The 14,281-nt window shown below is 44.3% G+C and overlaps 1 protein-coding gene across 1 annotated transcript in view; it reads right to left on the reverse strand.

The window, feature by feature from the left end:
- galnt10 (UDP-N-acetyl-alpha-D-galactosamine:polypeptide N-acetylgalactosaminyltransferase 10 (GalNAc-T10)) overlaps nucleotides 1-14,281 on the reverse strand; it is a 55,254-nt gene that overhangs the window by 11,503 nt on the left and 29,470 nt on the right. Inside the window, exons 5-7 of the mRNA XM_036525245.1 lie at nucleotides 5,254-5,439; nucleotides 4,388-4,571; nucleotides 2,221-2,338 (exon numbers count right to left, since the gene is read on the reverse strand). Of these exons, the coding sequence (XP_036381138.1) occupies nucleotides 2,221-2,338; nucleotides 4,388-4,571; nucleotides 5,254-5,439 (488 nt within the window). The remainder of the gene's footprint in view (nucleotides 1-2,220; nucleotides 2,339-4,387; nucleotides 4,572-5,253; nucleotides 5,440-14,281) is intronic.

Consider the following 14,281-nt stretch of genomic DNA (forward strand, 5'->3'; position numbering starts at 1 on the left):
TCCATGGACGTAATTTTCAGTTGCAGCAACTGACTTCTGTAGCTCGGTTAGAGTGACAGTTGGTATCACAGTAGCCTCTCTGACAAGTGCCATTCTTGTTTTGTGACTAAGTTTAGGGGGACGGCATGCTCTAGGCAGTGTGGCTGTAGTTCCATATTTCTTCCACTTCTGTATGATGGACTGCACTGAGCTCCAGGGTGTGTTCAGTGCCCTTGAAATATTCTTGTATCCTTCCCCAGATTTGTGCTTTTCCACAATTATATCCCTCACTTGTTTTGAATGCTCTTTTCCCTTCATTTTGGTTTGTTCAATGGAAAATCCAACCAGACTGTTTGACATTATAGAGAAGGAAGGTATTGTGTACTCGTGAAGTAATTCAAAACAGGTGATGCACTAATTTCCTACGCAGGTGGAGACCATTAACAATATCTTGCACCTGAGCAAGGTTTATAATTATGAAGGGTATGAATACTTTTTAAATCTCAAAGTTTTACTTTTTTCTAAAATTTTTAAAGGTTTTGAATGTTTCTTTTGATTTGTCATCGTGTACAATACTGTGCAGACCAGCTGGAAAAAAATTAATTAATTTATTTTAATTTATTTAATTTTAATTTATTTCAAATTTGGAATCTGAGGCAATAAACTGTGAAAACAGTATCGGGGGCTGAATACTTTTTCAAGGCACTGTATATCAACAGGGTCTGTGACATTTGACACTAATCTGTTGAACGGTGGAGGTATAGGGAGCAATTTTGTGTAAATTGAATTTAAACTCATAGAAAGGTGGATGAGTTAGTAATAAAATATATGAGGAACCTCTGTGACCTTTACTTTAGATATTGTGACCTGGAAATCCATAGATAGAAGAATAGTCATTATATTTAATTCAGTACCCACATATAATTAACGGGCAAAGTTAGCAAAAACAAAAACTTTTAGAAGCCTGTCTGACCTTGATTTTTAAACCTTGTGACCTGAAAATCAATGGTGTTCTTTGCAATAGCAAGGAAAACCTTTGAGCCAATCTTCAAAAACATCCATACATAACTGGCTGACATAGAGACCAGAAATCAGAAGCAAATTTGCAGCCTTTCTGACCATGTGACCTGAGAAGAGATTGTGTGTGCTGGAGCAGTTAGGGTGACATTTAAGTTTCATCACATTCAATGAAAAACCTGACATGTTTGGACATTGGAAATCAGCAGTCAATTAGGGACTTCTGTGGGCTTGCCCTTTGACCTTGTTATCTGAAAGCTCACATAGTGATGTCTCCGAGGACCAGTGGAAATGTGATTTGATGAAACTATGACACAAATGACATTTCTTTTTTAGATAGGAAAGGAGATAGGAAACCACTTCTGTGACGGAAGCACAGAAGCTCACAAGGACAGAGAGGTTACAGAGGGTCAACCTTAAACCTCACTGCTTTCTTAGCTGTGGACAAGGATGCAAGTTGCTGAGAGATAGAGGTTTTAGCAGTGGATGAGGGCGTGGATGACCTCCTAATAACTGCTTGTCATTCTGCGAATCCATTTATCAAAATGCAGAATGCAGAACAGAGTCCCCCCATTTAATAAAGAAGAGAGGCTTCAATGCATTATAGTAATTTAGGAAAACTTACATATTACTAGGCAATGCATTATTCCACACCTTATTAGGGTCCACGACTATTAAGGGCTGGATGTGGAGCAATTGAGGGTGCCTGGCAGGTAGTGTTTGCTATCATTAATTGCCATTTGCCAATCTTCCATTTTCATTGGCACTTAAATAATGGAGAAATGGATAACTGTGTGTGTGTATGTGCGTGTGCATGGGGTTGGAGGGGTGCTTTTGTATGGAAAATTCGAATATGCATGATAAACAGCTTTTTAATATGCTAATTCTTGCTGAAACATAATTTAAAATGTTTCTGGATGTGATGGAGGCCTGATTCCTCTCTACACCACATCACCCTCTCAGTGGTCTTGTGCAGTAATGCAATGCTTAAAATAACATCACCGCAATGCTTAAAATAAACCAAAACATATAGGGTGATGTTAAATTTGCTTTCTCAGTCACGATATACGGCTTTTGGTGATCAAAATAAAATGCAGGTTGGCATCAACATTGAAGATTGCCAGCTTGTCTCACCAAAACGTAGCAACATCGTGAGCTCTCAGTCATATAGCTGGGTCCCCTAATGTCTTCAGCTCTGTCTCTCTGCTCTTGCCGGAGTCCTACCTTGAAGGAGATCTCGTATTGCTCTCCTCCCCAGATCTCCAGGCCCGTGTCATATCCTCCCAGCTCCCAGAACCACTTCCTGTCTACAGCAAAGAGTCCACCAGCCATCACCGGAGACCTAGAAAGCAAATTAAAAACTTAACAAGAATGTACAAACAAAACAAAACAAAAATCAAACAAAAAAGGTCTGGACAGTAGGTTACAACATTGTCATTAGACTGAAGCACCAGACCAGTTAAAACGCTCCACTGTCCACAAAAAAGGGATACAAAATATAGTAGAAGTAAAAAAATAGAAAATAGGATACTTCAACAAGGAAGTGCAGACAGACCCAAATAAAATGGAAATAAATAGTTTGTGCAATAAATGGCAGTAAAAACAGGCCAATTGGCACGAGACAGAGGAAATAATTATCAGTCAGAGCTGGACCATGACAAATGATTCTTGGTATTAAAAAGCTGTTTATCAGCCAGTTTTATTAGTGAACCGATTTACCAGACAGGCCATAGAACACATTTAACTCGTAACACAAATGTGCAAATTCTGTATTCAGCATGCGTAGCTACAGCTTTATGGTTATCTTTATTGACTGTCGGTGAGAAGCAGTGGCTTTATTACTGAAAGAGGATAATCAATTTGGAGCTAGGTTTGCACGGCTATGCATCGCCTCTAGGTTCCAATAAGAACTGTACTGCAATTAAACCCCTGAATGATATTGTAAAACCTGACTTGTATAAGTAATATTACTTTGACGCTCCAATTAACTGAACAAATAATTGCACTTCAGATAAGTTGTAAAGTCCCTGAAGTGGCACGGAGTAAGTCAGCAGGCTCATCCCTAAATGAAGATTTCATGGATTTTCAGCCCTGCACTTGAAGGGCAGCCGGTGCGGCTCAGGGCGGTCGAACGCGAGACCTGAGACCTTCGGAGTCGTTAATGGGAAAGGGATAAATCAGTGGCAGCGTTAATTAACGGGGCTTGTATATTACACCCTGCAAACAGGGGAACTGAAGGATGTTGCAGTGAGCAGCACTGCTCTCAACGCTAAGCCAAAGGCCGGCGTTGGGTGGCATCTTATTACTGAAACATCCTCACTGTGTGGAATCCCTGTCTGTAGAACAATGAGAGACAATTAAACGGGCAGCGGATTCTAATGAGATACCATCTCCTGCACCAGGCTTTCCTGTATTAAAGGCCATGCTGAACAGGCAAGTGTAAGGGTCCCTTTTTTTTTTTGCATCAGCTGCCATGGCAACTGTACTAGCAAATCGGCTCGAATAAAAAAAAGGCAGAGTTGAACATTTGACTTTCTCTAGCGAGTATCATCTCTCGTTGCATTTCTTTACTCCATTTTGGTGATCAATTAACAGCCGGGGCTACCTAAAGGGGTCAACAGGCAGGAAAACATGTGGATCCGGAGGAAGCTATGAATTCTAATGGTGGTGGGTAACATTGAAGTTCCGCAAGGACAAATGATTTCAGTCTGGCATGCAGAATTACATCTGCTTTGGAGGATAAAAAGAGCAAACTCTTTGGCATTCAACAGCTGTGAACCCACTCGCTGCACCAGAAAGATAAGGAAGGTAGCTGTGGAGACAAAGTGACATCTTATGTAAAACACTTCCCAAAAACGTCCGCTCATCCTCAGCTATTCCTTATGATAATTCTGCCTCCCCCCCCCACCCCCCCCCCCACTCCCTGCACCCCGCCCCAGATTTACATCTTTCTGTCCTGAAAAATTTTTGCATAATCATCCATGAATATTCCAAGTCACAATTTCTTTTTAATTAGAACTGCAGAGTGGGCGACCTACTCCGCTGTATTGATCTACGAGTGAGTGCCCACACAAGCCTGAAGTACATAAAAGCATTGTCTTGCCTCGGAAGGGTGCAGAATTCATTATCCCGAGGTCAGACCTGAAAACCCTTCGGACCAAGACAGCGTCACCTCTGTCAACAAAAGACATTCGGGGTCCTCCCTATGGTCCTTCCAAAATGATAACTGTGCTTGAGTGCATTTCCTTCAGTTCAAATGTCTGATAATGTACTAGTGCGTAAAATTTATGGAAGGGTTACAGAATGACAAAAATGTTGCTCAGATTGAAATGCTGCCAAATATAGTGACAGGATCGCTTCTGTTGTCACCGATGTTATTGCAGGTACTCACTCGAAGGGCTCGCTGGGGTCCTCCTGCTGCAGCTCCGGGGGAATCGGAATGCGCTTGTAGTACATCTCCCAGTCGAAGGCCCCCCGCATGGCGTCGCCCGCCTGGGTCTCGTAGCCGAAGTTGTCGTGGTCGATCACGTCGATCATCGGGCACACTATCGACTTGCGGTTCTGGGCGATCCGGTCTGAGGGCGACGTGCGATCGGGGTGAGGGAGCAGTCTTTAGGGAATCATGATTTTCACAGCACTTCACAACATGCCCTGTCAGATTCCCACTTTCTCCTTTTACTGGTGCATTTTAGCTATACAGTCGCTGAAGCGGCACCAGAGCACAAACATGAGCATACAAACATAGTATACATGAGTGCAGGCTGTAGGTCTGTACAGCAATTAGTTATAGACAGCTATTGCACTGTGTTGTATACAGCTATTGTACAATGAGCATGAGATCAAGTGTACCTGAGTACAGGCTATGGATATGCACAACTATTAATAGTTGTACATATCCATAGCCTGCACTCATGTATACTTTAACTCATGTTCATTTGGCATTATATCTCATTGGCTGTTCATATATACCTCATTCATTCCATACTTATTCCATGTATTTGTCCTGCACTACTGTTGTTGTTTGTTGTAACACTGCTGTTGTTTGGGATTTGTCAAAATCCTTGTATGTGTAGAGGCATTCTTGGCCAATAAGGTCTGATTCCAATTCTGAACCCACAAAGGGCTTCGCAGGAAGTACTGATCTTCGGGAAATTGATTGGGCCTCACTTATCTGGTGTTCCTCTTCTGCCTGTACTGGAGGTGAAGAGGCAGTGTGGGGAAGCTGACAGCAGGGTAATGGGGTGAGGGGGGACTCACCCAGGAGAGGAGGCAGCCAGTTGACATTGGCTTCACAGTGAGAGTCCAGGAAGGTGATGACTTCTCCCTTGGCGGCAGACGCCCCCAGCAGCCTGGTTCTGATGAGCCCCTCCCTCTTCTTGGTGCGCAGAATCCTGACCTTGGGCATGCGCACCATGTACTCCTCCAGCGAGGCTTTTAGGTGCTCTGTGACAGAAGGGAGGGGGGACAGGTCAGAGGAATTGTGGGTAACAGTGTGATGTAATGGTAAGGAGCAGGGCTTGTAACCGAAAGGTTGCTGGTTCGATTCCCCACTGGGGCACTGCTGCTGTACTTGTGGGCAAGGTACTGAACTCCCAATGACCTCAGCAAATATCCAGCTGTATAAACAGATTTAACGTATTTAAGTTGCTCTGGATAAGAGTGTCTGCTAATGATAATGAAGTATTTGGGACACGCCCTTGCAGAAACATTTCACAGTCACACCTTCCAGCAGGTAAAGAGTAAACCTCCAAAGCAACTCCACACCGCCCAGGTATGACCTCTAAGCAGTTCTCTCTACTTAATACTAGATACCTCATTACTCTGTTGTAAAGAGGTTAAAAATCTAAACAGAAAGAAGATGCTTTGAACTTATAGTGTCACTTTAAGAAAGTCAAAATTTTTAAGAGGCTGAGCTCCAGGACACCAGCGTTTCAGCCCTGATTTCTCAACCGAAGCTTTTTCATTTCACCACCTCTCCCTGGAGTGCTGGGAGCTGGAGCGAGCACCACACCGCTGCTTTCTCAATGCATCTCAGCACCTCTCAAAACACTCCGCCCCATCGCGGTGGCGAAAAACAAATCAATTTACCCTAATTGAGTTTATAAATCTTCTTTGCCCCGGCATCAAGCTCGCCCTGACAAGTCAATAAAAAAAACACCATTAGACGCAGCCAGATGCCATATATTTACTTTTTCTTCCGTGCTGCTGTGGAACAGTTTTTGAGCTACGGCTCAAAACGAGCAATCTTCCAAAAGAACGCACCATCAGCGGCCCTTTTTTTTCGCCAGAGGGAGTCTTCCATTCTTTTCCTAAACTCGGGTCATTACAAACCTACACAGAGAGCGTAATGACAGTCGCCGCGACCTTCTTCTCAGTTTGAACTGCTGAATCATGAGGTGTCTACCTGACCCGAATCCCTGTTGACAAACAGAACAGAGTCTGACTCCTGCTGCCCACCGGGGGAGTTTGCATTACACTTAGACCTCTTATGGAATAGTCCATTTTCTTGAATGTAGTTATGAGCTGGAACATGAACAACAGGCTACCACCGAGGGCTGAAAAACATGGGCATGATACGGAGTTTGTTTTAATGAATCCCATTCAATCCGCTTTCTCGTGATCCCTTTTGTCAATCACATAACGAGCGTGGTACAGAGGTTTACGGTTAACATCCTGCGCTGTAGCAAGGGCTCAGACGTGATCAAAATCATAATCAAAAGCAAATGAAATATCCACAGGCTTGATTTCTGTAGTATTAGAATGTGGGGGGAAAAAAAATATTAGGATTTTGCGGCTGCCATGACAACCATTTACCGAAGACTCAATCCTTATCGGTCCCCAGAGGGGAAGCCGATATCCAGTCTCTTCATTATATTCCGGCAGGCCTTTAATGTCATCAAACTGATTTCCACCAACAGCCAGCTGAGGGACGCTCTCCCGTACCCGCTCTCAGCGGCAGTGACAGCGGCGCTGTCACTCAAAGACATTAAAGACTTATCGATTCTGACACGAGCCGGGAAACATCCGAGGAAACAGCCGAACCGGGAGCGTGCGGTCGGGGCTGATGAAAACGCGGCGCGCCCTTCAGGGGAGAGGGTGTGACGTCTGCCCGCCCGTTAGTCGGGGATGCGAGACTTCTCAAGTTTCAACGCGGGGGGAAAACCCATTTCCAAACGTCGCCGTCGGAAACCGGATGCGTTCCTACCGTGTGCCGCCGCCGTGCATCACGTTACACATTTTGTGTCGAAAGGAGGGAGAAAATTGACTTGGTCGAGTCGGGAGAGGACAACGGAATTACATCTGCTAGGAAGCAATACGAAATAATGAATTGCAGAGGAGGGAAAAGCCAGCGCCGGAGGGATCATTTCAAATGCTTTCTCTGATAAATGAACTAGCAAAACAGAACGATCTCATATTCTACCCTGGAGGAACGAAAAACTCCACCACAAAATGACTCAATGACTCAACATTAATAAAATATCACCTTTGCAGCAGCCCCCAGGACGGTAGTCAACGGGAGTGTGCTTTATAAATGTACGACTGTCACCCAACTTTTCCGTGCGCCTGATTCGCAACCTCAAGGAGGATACTTAATCTTTGGGAAAAACCGTTCTTTCTGAACTTGCAACAGGGAGCTAGGGCACACGAGTTCATAAGAGTTCGAACCAGGCTGGTGAACTGCTCACCTGCCTCAGCTTTTTCCATGCATCTCTTTAGCTGGCTTAACCATTTCCCTCCAAGAGGCGTAAGGACATAAGAGTAATCAGTCATTACCGTGGGAGGCTTCCAAAGTTCCAAAGACACAGCTGGACCACTTGTAAATAACCTCTAAAAGGGCACCGCAAATCCAACCAGGCCCAGCGAAAGAGCTGGGACGTCATCATTGCCATCACCATAATATTCCGCCATTATTTTTCCTTTTAACGATCCACAGGAAAACCTCCAACAGGCTGTATTAGACAAAATCATCAGGAATGTTGTATGCAGCCCTGTCACGATCAGAGGTAATGCCAAGGTGGTCTCGCAGCCGTCAGGAAAACCACAGTGACCGCATTCAAAGTGGTCCCCCCCGGCTTATTGTGCCAAATGTGATTTGAGAGTATGAGCAACACTAAAGGTGTGCTCACTTTGAATTAAAAAAATAAAAATAAAAATCAAAGGCTTCAGAGAGAATATTACTGTACACATGTAGAATATTTACACAAAGTTACTACAAAAAAATTCAATGGTGCGGAGAACTTAAAAAGGTGAGCTTCCAAAAGCATGTTACAGTTTTGAAAGCACACAAGTCATTCATGCCCCCCCAACCCCCCCCCCCCCCCCCTTTTCTCACTTCACGGCGCTAATGATGTTTCCGTGGAAGAAGGAGAGGCACTTCAGAATGTCAGGATGTCAATTTCACAGCGGGCTGGAATGCGTCAGCCATGCAGCAGAAAGATTCTCCCGCAATAAGCAGGAAGAACCAGCGCACCTGCACATCATGAACTGAATGAACAGGTGAACAGCAGGTGAACTGCTGCTACAGTCAATGGCTGAGATTCTTAGACTTATACCTGGGCAACATCTTCTACCCTCAGCATCACATTAACAACAGTCAGGATATGCTGATCCATGTACATGGTATCACTCCACATATTGTCGAGAGGACTGGTTTTGAAAACTCATCATTTCTGTTCTCATTTTAAACAGTTCTCTTGTTTTGAACAGTTTTCAGAATGCACTAGATGTATCTTTGTCTTTACTCTTTCTTGAACAAGGCAAACCAGAGTGAACGAAAATAATCATCCAACCACCCCCCCCAACAATGTGGCCCCACCTCCCAATACACCCCATATGTCTTGGCCACACGGCCCCTTTATACACTGGAGCACTGGAGTCACTATAACAGGTTAATAGGGTCTTCAGACAGTGGAGGAATACAGACCAACTCTTCTGCCTTCTATGACATGTTTATCAGTAGTCATGGGAGAATGAGGCTTCACAACCCCCAGAAAGGATAGAATAATCACACAGTAACAGCAATTCCCTGATCTGAACCAATCACAGCCTATTTGCTAAGGAGAGAAAAGTATTTTTGTTTGGATAATAAGAGAGAGATTATCAGCATATGGTAGTTTTCCAAGCTTAATAGCATCGGTGTTTCTTTATATGTGGGGAAAAAATGGCTATCAATTTCTTAGCTGCCTCTGTTCACAGTGCAGTAGTTCATGTTCTGTATCTGAGGTTTTAATGCTGTTTTGAATCAAACAACCTGACTAAATATTCCTGGACTTAAACGCTAAATGCTGCTTTAACAAACTGGCAGTTAGATTTCCAAATTTAACTGGACAGGGGCGCATGTTTGTGTAACTAACATTTTAAAAACCCTCCAATTAATCTACCGACGGATCAACTAATGAAAAAATTGTCATCAACCCACTCTGTGATCGGTTGACAGCTCCAATTAAAGCACATTAAATCTGCCGTCCTCTGCCACCGTTTGATTGGATGTGTGTTAATGGATCTGCGCCGCCGGTGTCAGTCCGGAATGGGAGAGCAGCCTCCTCATTGGGCGGAACCATAAATCACTGGCAATAAATGCGCCGTTATGGGATTGAATCCGCTAATTTGAAGTGAAAAGGTGTGACAGGAATTAAATATCATACTCTGCGCCCGCCCGCCCGTCCCCCCCAACCACCCCGATCATGCAAATCAGTATGCAAATCTACTTTCGCAAAGTAACCAAGAGAAAGGTTACCATGCCAAATATGAAAACCCTTAATTTGGCGTGAAGATATTACACAACTGATCCTGTCTACTTTAACTAGTGGCAATTAATCACGGAACAAGACAGGTCCTTTGCTTTGCTTGCACATTAGTCTTTATTAAAAGGCAATGTAACTGGAAAAGCTACAAATATCTTGAGGATTAAAACTACAAATAAAGATATCACCTTACAAACACTGCAAGCACCTCTGCATGCTGCTTCAAGATGTCACTTTTCCCCAACTGTAAGAGCTTATTAAATAAAAACAAAAACTAATAAGAACTTGCTTAGGAACAATAATAAAACAAGGGTCCACAAGACCATCAAATCAGGCTGCTGATTAAATTTTCACCACAGAGCAATTCTGTTTTCACCATATCGCCGCAGCACAATGGAGGCACTTCATTAGAAGATTTCCATTAAAGTGTAATTTTATCCAAGTGTTGAACAGCCCAGAGAGACAGTTCTGTTTAATCTGAGCATTAGCAGACGGCTCTCTTAAGGACCAGCCTCTCTCTCAAAAGTGTCTCCTGCAACGCGGCTCTATTCTCAGGGTCAAGACGACCTGAGAATTGCCTCCGTTTTGGAATTGCTTCGGCATAGAAAACCCGATTCGAGAGTACTTGGACGCTCGCTGAGGCGCTTGCCCATAGCCATGCATTTTTATCACGTTTTTATGCAATTAGTCTCCTATTATGGCGCGCGCAATAAGGCAAGAAGCATCTGTGCACGACGGTGGATTTATACCAGACACTTGGCAGAGCTTTAAAGTGTGCAAAAAGAATAATTATTCCACCTACAAATTCTTAAGAAACGAGAATCCGAGACCTGTTAATTGAGAAATACCATACATATTCAACTGTTACAGAATCAGTGAATCAGCAGTGACACAAGCATGAGAGAGTAAATGGCTAACCAGAAACGATTCATGGTTTTGAAGCCTTGTTGTAGCTGCTCAGTGATTCCCGCACGATCTCTGGAAAACCCACGCCACGCAGTTGAAATTTTAATGTCACTGATTTCTTTTTCACATATGGATGATGGATGTGTCCTCGGAACTTGCCTTTGAAGTGGAGGCTAGTGCACCTGTGTATTTACGCAGATCTAAATGGCACAGCAGACGTATAGATATTCAATGCAAGACAGCTACCTTGAAATGGCAATTGAACGATTCTATTGAAATTCTGCAGATAGCACAACATAAGGGTCTTTGCACAACCTGCTACCACTGGCTACTTTTTACACACTGCCTTTTCAAGCGGTCGAAAAAAATGCTTTCCCTTCAAGATTTGCAACAAATAGACAGCTAACAAGAAAAAAGTGAATAAACTGTGGAATTAAATGCACTTAAGACACACTAAATAACTGGTGTTTTGAAGGATCATTCGGCTTTAAGTACAATTCAGTTTGGACAGCAATCTGTTTAAACTTTTAAAATGGACTTCCTTACTTGGAAAGAGCGCTCACGAAATATTAATGAACAAAACAGACTAATTGGAAGACAAATCATAGCACTGCCTAACATTAGAAAAGGAGGAAAAGTTTCTCACACATGCAAAAGATGTGTTTCATCTGGGATTTGAACCCACAACCTTCCGGGTCTGGTAGCCAAACAACTACTCCCCCCCACTGCTCTGCAACTGAAGCTTGTATCATCGTAGAGAGGCTTCTGTTTGTGGAACAGCTGGAATCAGGCCTTCTATTCCCAGGGGCCGTCCCGCTGAAATGAAGGCCTTTTAACTTCCTGCATAATAGTTAGTTTCAATGATAACATTGCACCCATTTAGACAATCCACCGCCTCAACAGTTGTTTCAAACAGCGCTGATGCTAATGAGCCGAAGCCCCACGGGGGGTGGGGGGGGGGGGGGAACCCGCTCTCAAAATAAGGTGAAATTAAAAGTGAAAAAATAATCACTTCAAGCAAACTGAGCTGGTTGTTTAGTAACAACGGTTACAGCTTTAAACACAGTTCCAGTCCGGCATTTCCCTAAATGAGATGTGTACAGTGAAGATGACATGAAACAGATTCCTTGTCCTAATCACCATGGGGGCCAGCAATGATCAAAACCCAGTCAGGACTGTGTCTGTGTAGTGCTCTTGCCCCCGGGGGGGACTCGGTCTGGGCAAACGCACAGGCACACATAGCCTGTGAAGAAGAAACATTTAAACTGCTACGCCGAAGACCCAGGTCCCTTTAATGGCGAGGTCTAACGAGGTCTTGCGAGAGCCCTCGGGGGGTGTCATCACGGTCTGCAACGTCCCGCCGCACCTCACTGCGTTTAAATATCCCTGGTGCAGCTGCTGGCGTCTGGAACTCGAGTTGGAGAGCCACTAATGTGGAGGTAGGGGCCTGCTGCAAGCGAGGGGTAGAATGGGAAGGGGGGGGGGGGGCGGCTGCCGAAATTCAATTACAGTCTAATGAAGAGCAAGCCATTCCCCAGCGTACGGCTCAACCTGATAATTAGCCCTGCGTAGAGATGCGGCCGGGCCGCAGACGGGGGGGGGGCTTTAATAATTCCAGAGCTGGCAATCTTCAGGGCATCTCTTCTTCCCTGTGATGACAGTGCGCGGGCTTATTAATGCAGGGCCGGCCTGATTACCACTCATCAAAAATATGTAAATACACTGACAATTAGTTTAGACACGCGGCGTCAGCCGTTCCTGTCTGGCTGGTGCTCACTCTGCTCGAGGGCGTTGGCGACCGGGGGGGGGGGATGGGTGTGTGTGTGGGGGGGGGGGGGGGGGGGGGGGGGGCGGGGACCGCTGTCGTTTGGCAGCGCGTTACAAACATCCCCAAATTGGCCCAGTGTGGAGTCTGTCATTTACTTTTTAATGATGATTAATGAGGAATCAAAACACGCTGGGAGGAATAAGTCGTCAGCTGACAGAGGAGTCGTGTTAAAAATAAAAAATAAAAAAAAAATTGTGTTTTCATCCCCCACATAATTGTACCCTTAAGCCTCTTTATTAGAGTTTGTCTGGACTGACGTTACGCATCAGAAATGACGCATGTTAAGAGAGCTGGTTTCTCTGTGTCACGGCGGCCATCTTGCAACAGCTGTTTGTGTTGCTTAGAGGTATCGTCTGCAAGGTTATGTAAACAGATTTGCATTTGCTGTTGGCAGGTCTGGTGCAAATGTGGAGTGAGGAATTTTCTACCCTACACAAACCTGCAGACAAAGGTGTCCAGACTCGAAACTGCTGGCTGCCAAGGATGGGCCTGCTTTTGTCCCAGCTCCTAGCAGCATACTCTGTCCCTCTCAAAAACACTGTCCCTAAAACCTCACTCTGTGTTCCTATCTATTGCTGTCCCCAATACCTGCCTCTATGTCTCTGTCAAAAACACTGCCCAGTACAGCACCCCCTGTCCTTCTTGAACACCTCTCTCTTTAGCCCCTTTCCCCTTTCAGCAGAATCTCTTTCCTTGTATTACACACTGTTCCCAACAGCTCTCTCTGTGACTGTCTAACACAGTACCCAAAAACTGGCATCTCTCCCACGCGTGCCACCGATAATAAAATGTCCTGTATCCCCCTCTAACATACACTCTCCAACACCACCCCTCATTTTCTTTGGGCTTTTGAAAAGAATGTTTAAGTCTCATGTTCAGATTCAAGCGTTGATTTGACCAGGCCACGCAGTTCAGAACAGAACTCCAGTGGGACAGCTGTTTATACATTTGGTAGCCATTTCAAGCCAATGCTGGCTAGAGGCTAAGCTGAACTGCATACAGAGGAAGCCCAGACCTACCCTGTGTTGCAGGTATGGTGCTGAGGCTTCCTTGTTGCGGGAGGCCCCGCTTTGAGACAATGGTAATGTCCATCACAGTAAGAGTGGCTCTGAGAGCGATGATAAAACGCAGCCTGTTCCTTTCATTTTTTGAGACTGTACATGTGTGATTCTTCCATTTTCTATTTCAAAGACCAACTTCCTTTGATGAAATCATACTGGTGCTGCAAACACTTAAAAAATTAGGTTGGGCAATCTCCAGAGCAATAGTTCTGAGGAAGGAAAATAAGAGTTGAAGCAACTGATCTGATTCATGGCTCCAACTGGATAGAATGCGCTGGAAAGTTTATGACCAATATTAATGTCAGCACTGAGAAGGCTTTATGCATGTGTGTGTATGTGTGTGTGTGTATGTGTGTGTATGTGTGTGTATGTGTGTGTGTGTGTGTGTGTGTGTGTGTGTGTGTGTGTGTGTGTGTGTGTGTGTGTGTGTGTGTGTGTGAGAGTGTGTGTGTGTGTGTGTGTGTGAGAGAGAGAGAGAGAGAGAGAGAGAGAGAGAGAGAGAGAGAGAGAGAGAGAGTGAAACAACCTTTAAACCTCATTTTTTTAAAACGATAAACCACAAACCTCAACAAACACTAGCATTCGCCAATTTAAAAAAGGAGACAAAAAAGTATAAACAGAGTCAAAAACAAGAAAACCAAAGTGAAATAAAGGATCAATGGAGAACAACATCAACAACAAAAAAGAACAAAAAAAAACCCTGTACAGGAGGACTCAAAAAATCACCCCACAAATGAACCGCTTTG

This window comes from Megalops cyprinoides, chromosome 3 (genome assembly GCF_013368585.1).
Source record: "Megalops cyprinoides isolate fMegCyp1 chromosome 3, fMegCyp1.pri, whole genome shotgun sequence".
Lineage (NCBI taxonomy): Eukaryota > Metazoa > Chordata > Actinopteri > Elopiformes > Megalopidae > Megalops > Megalops cyprinoides.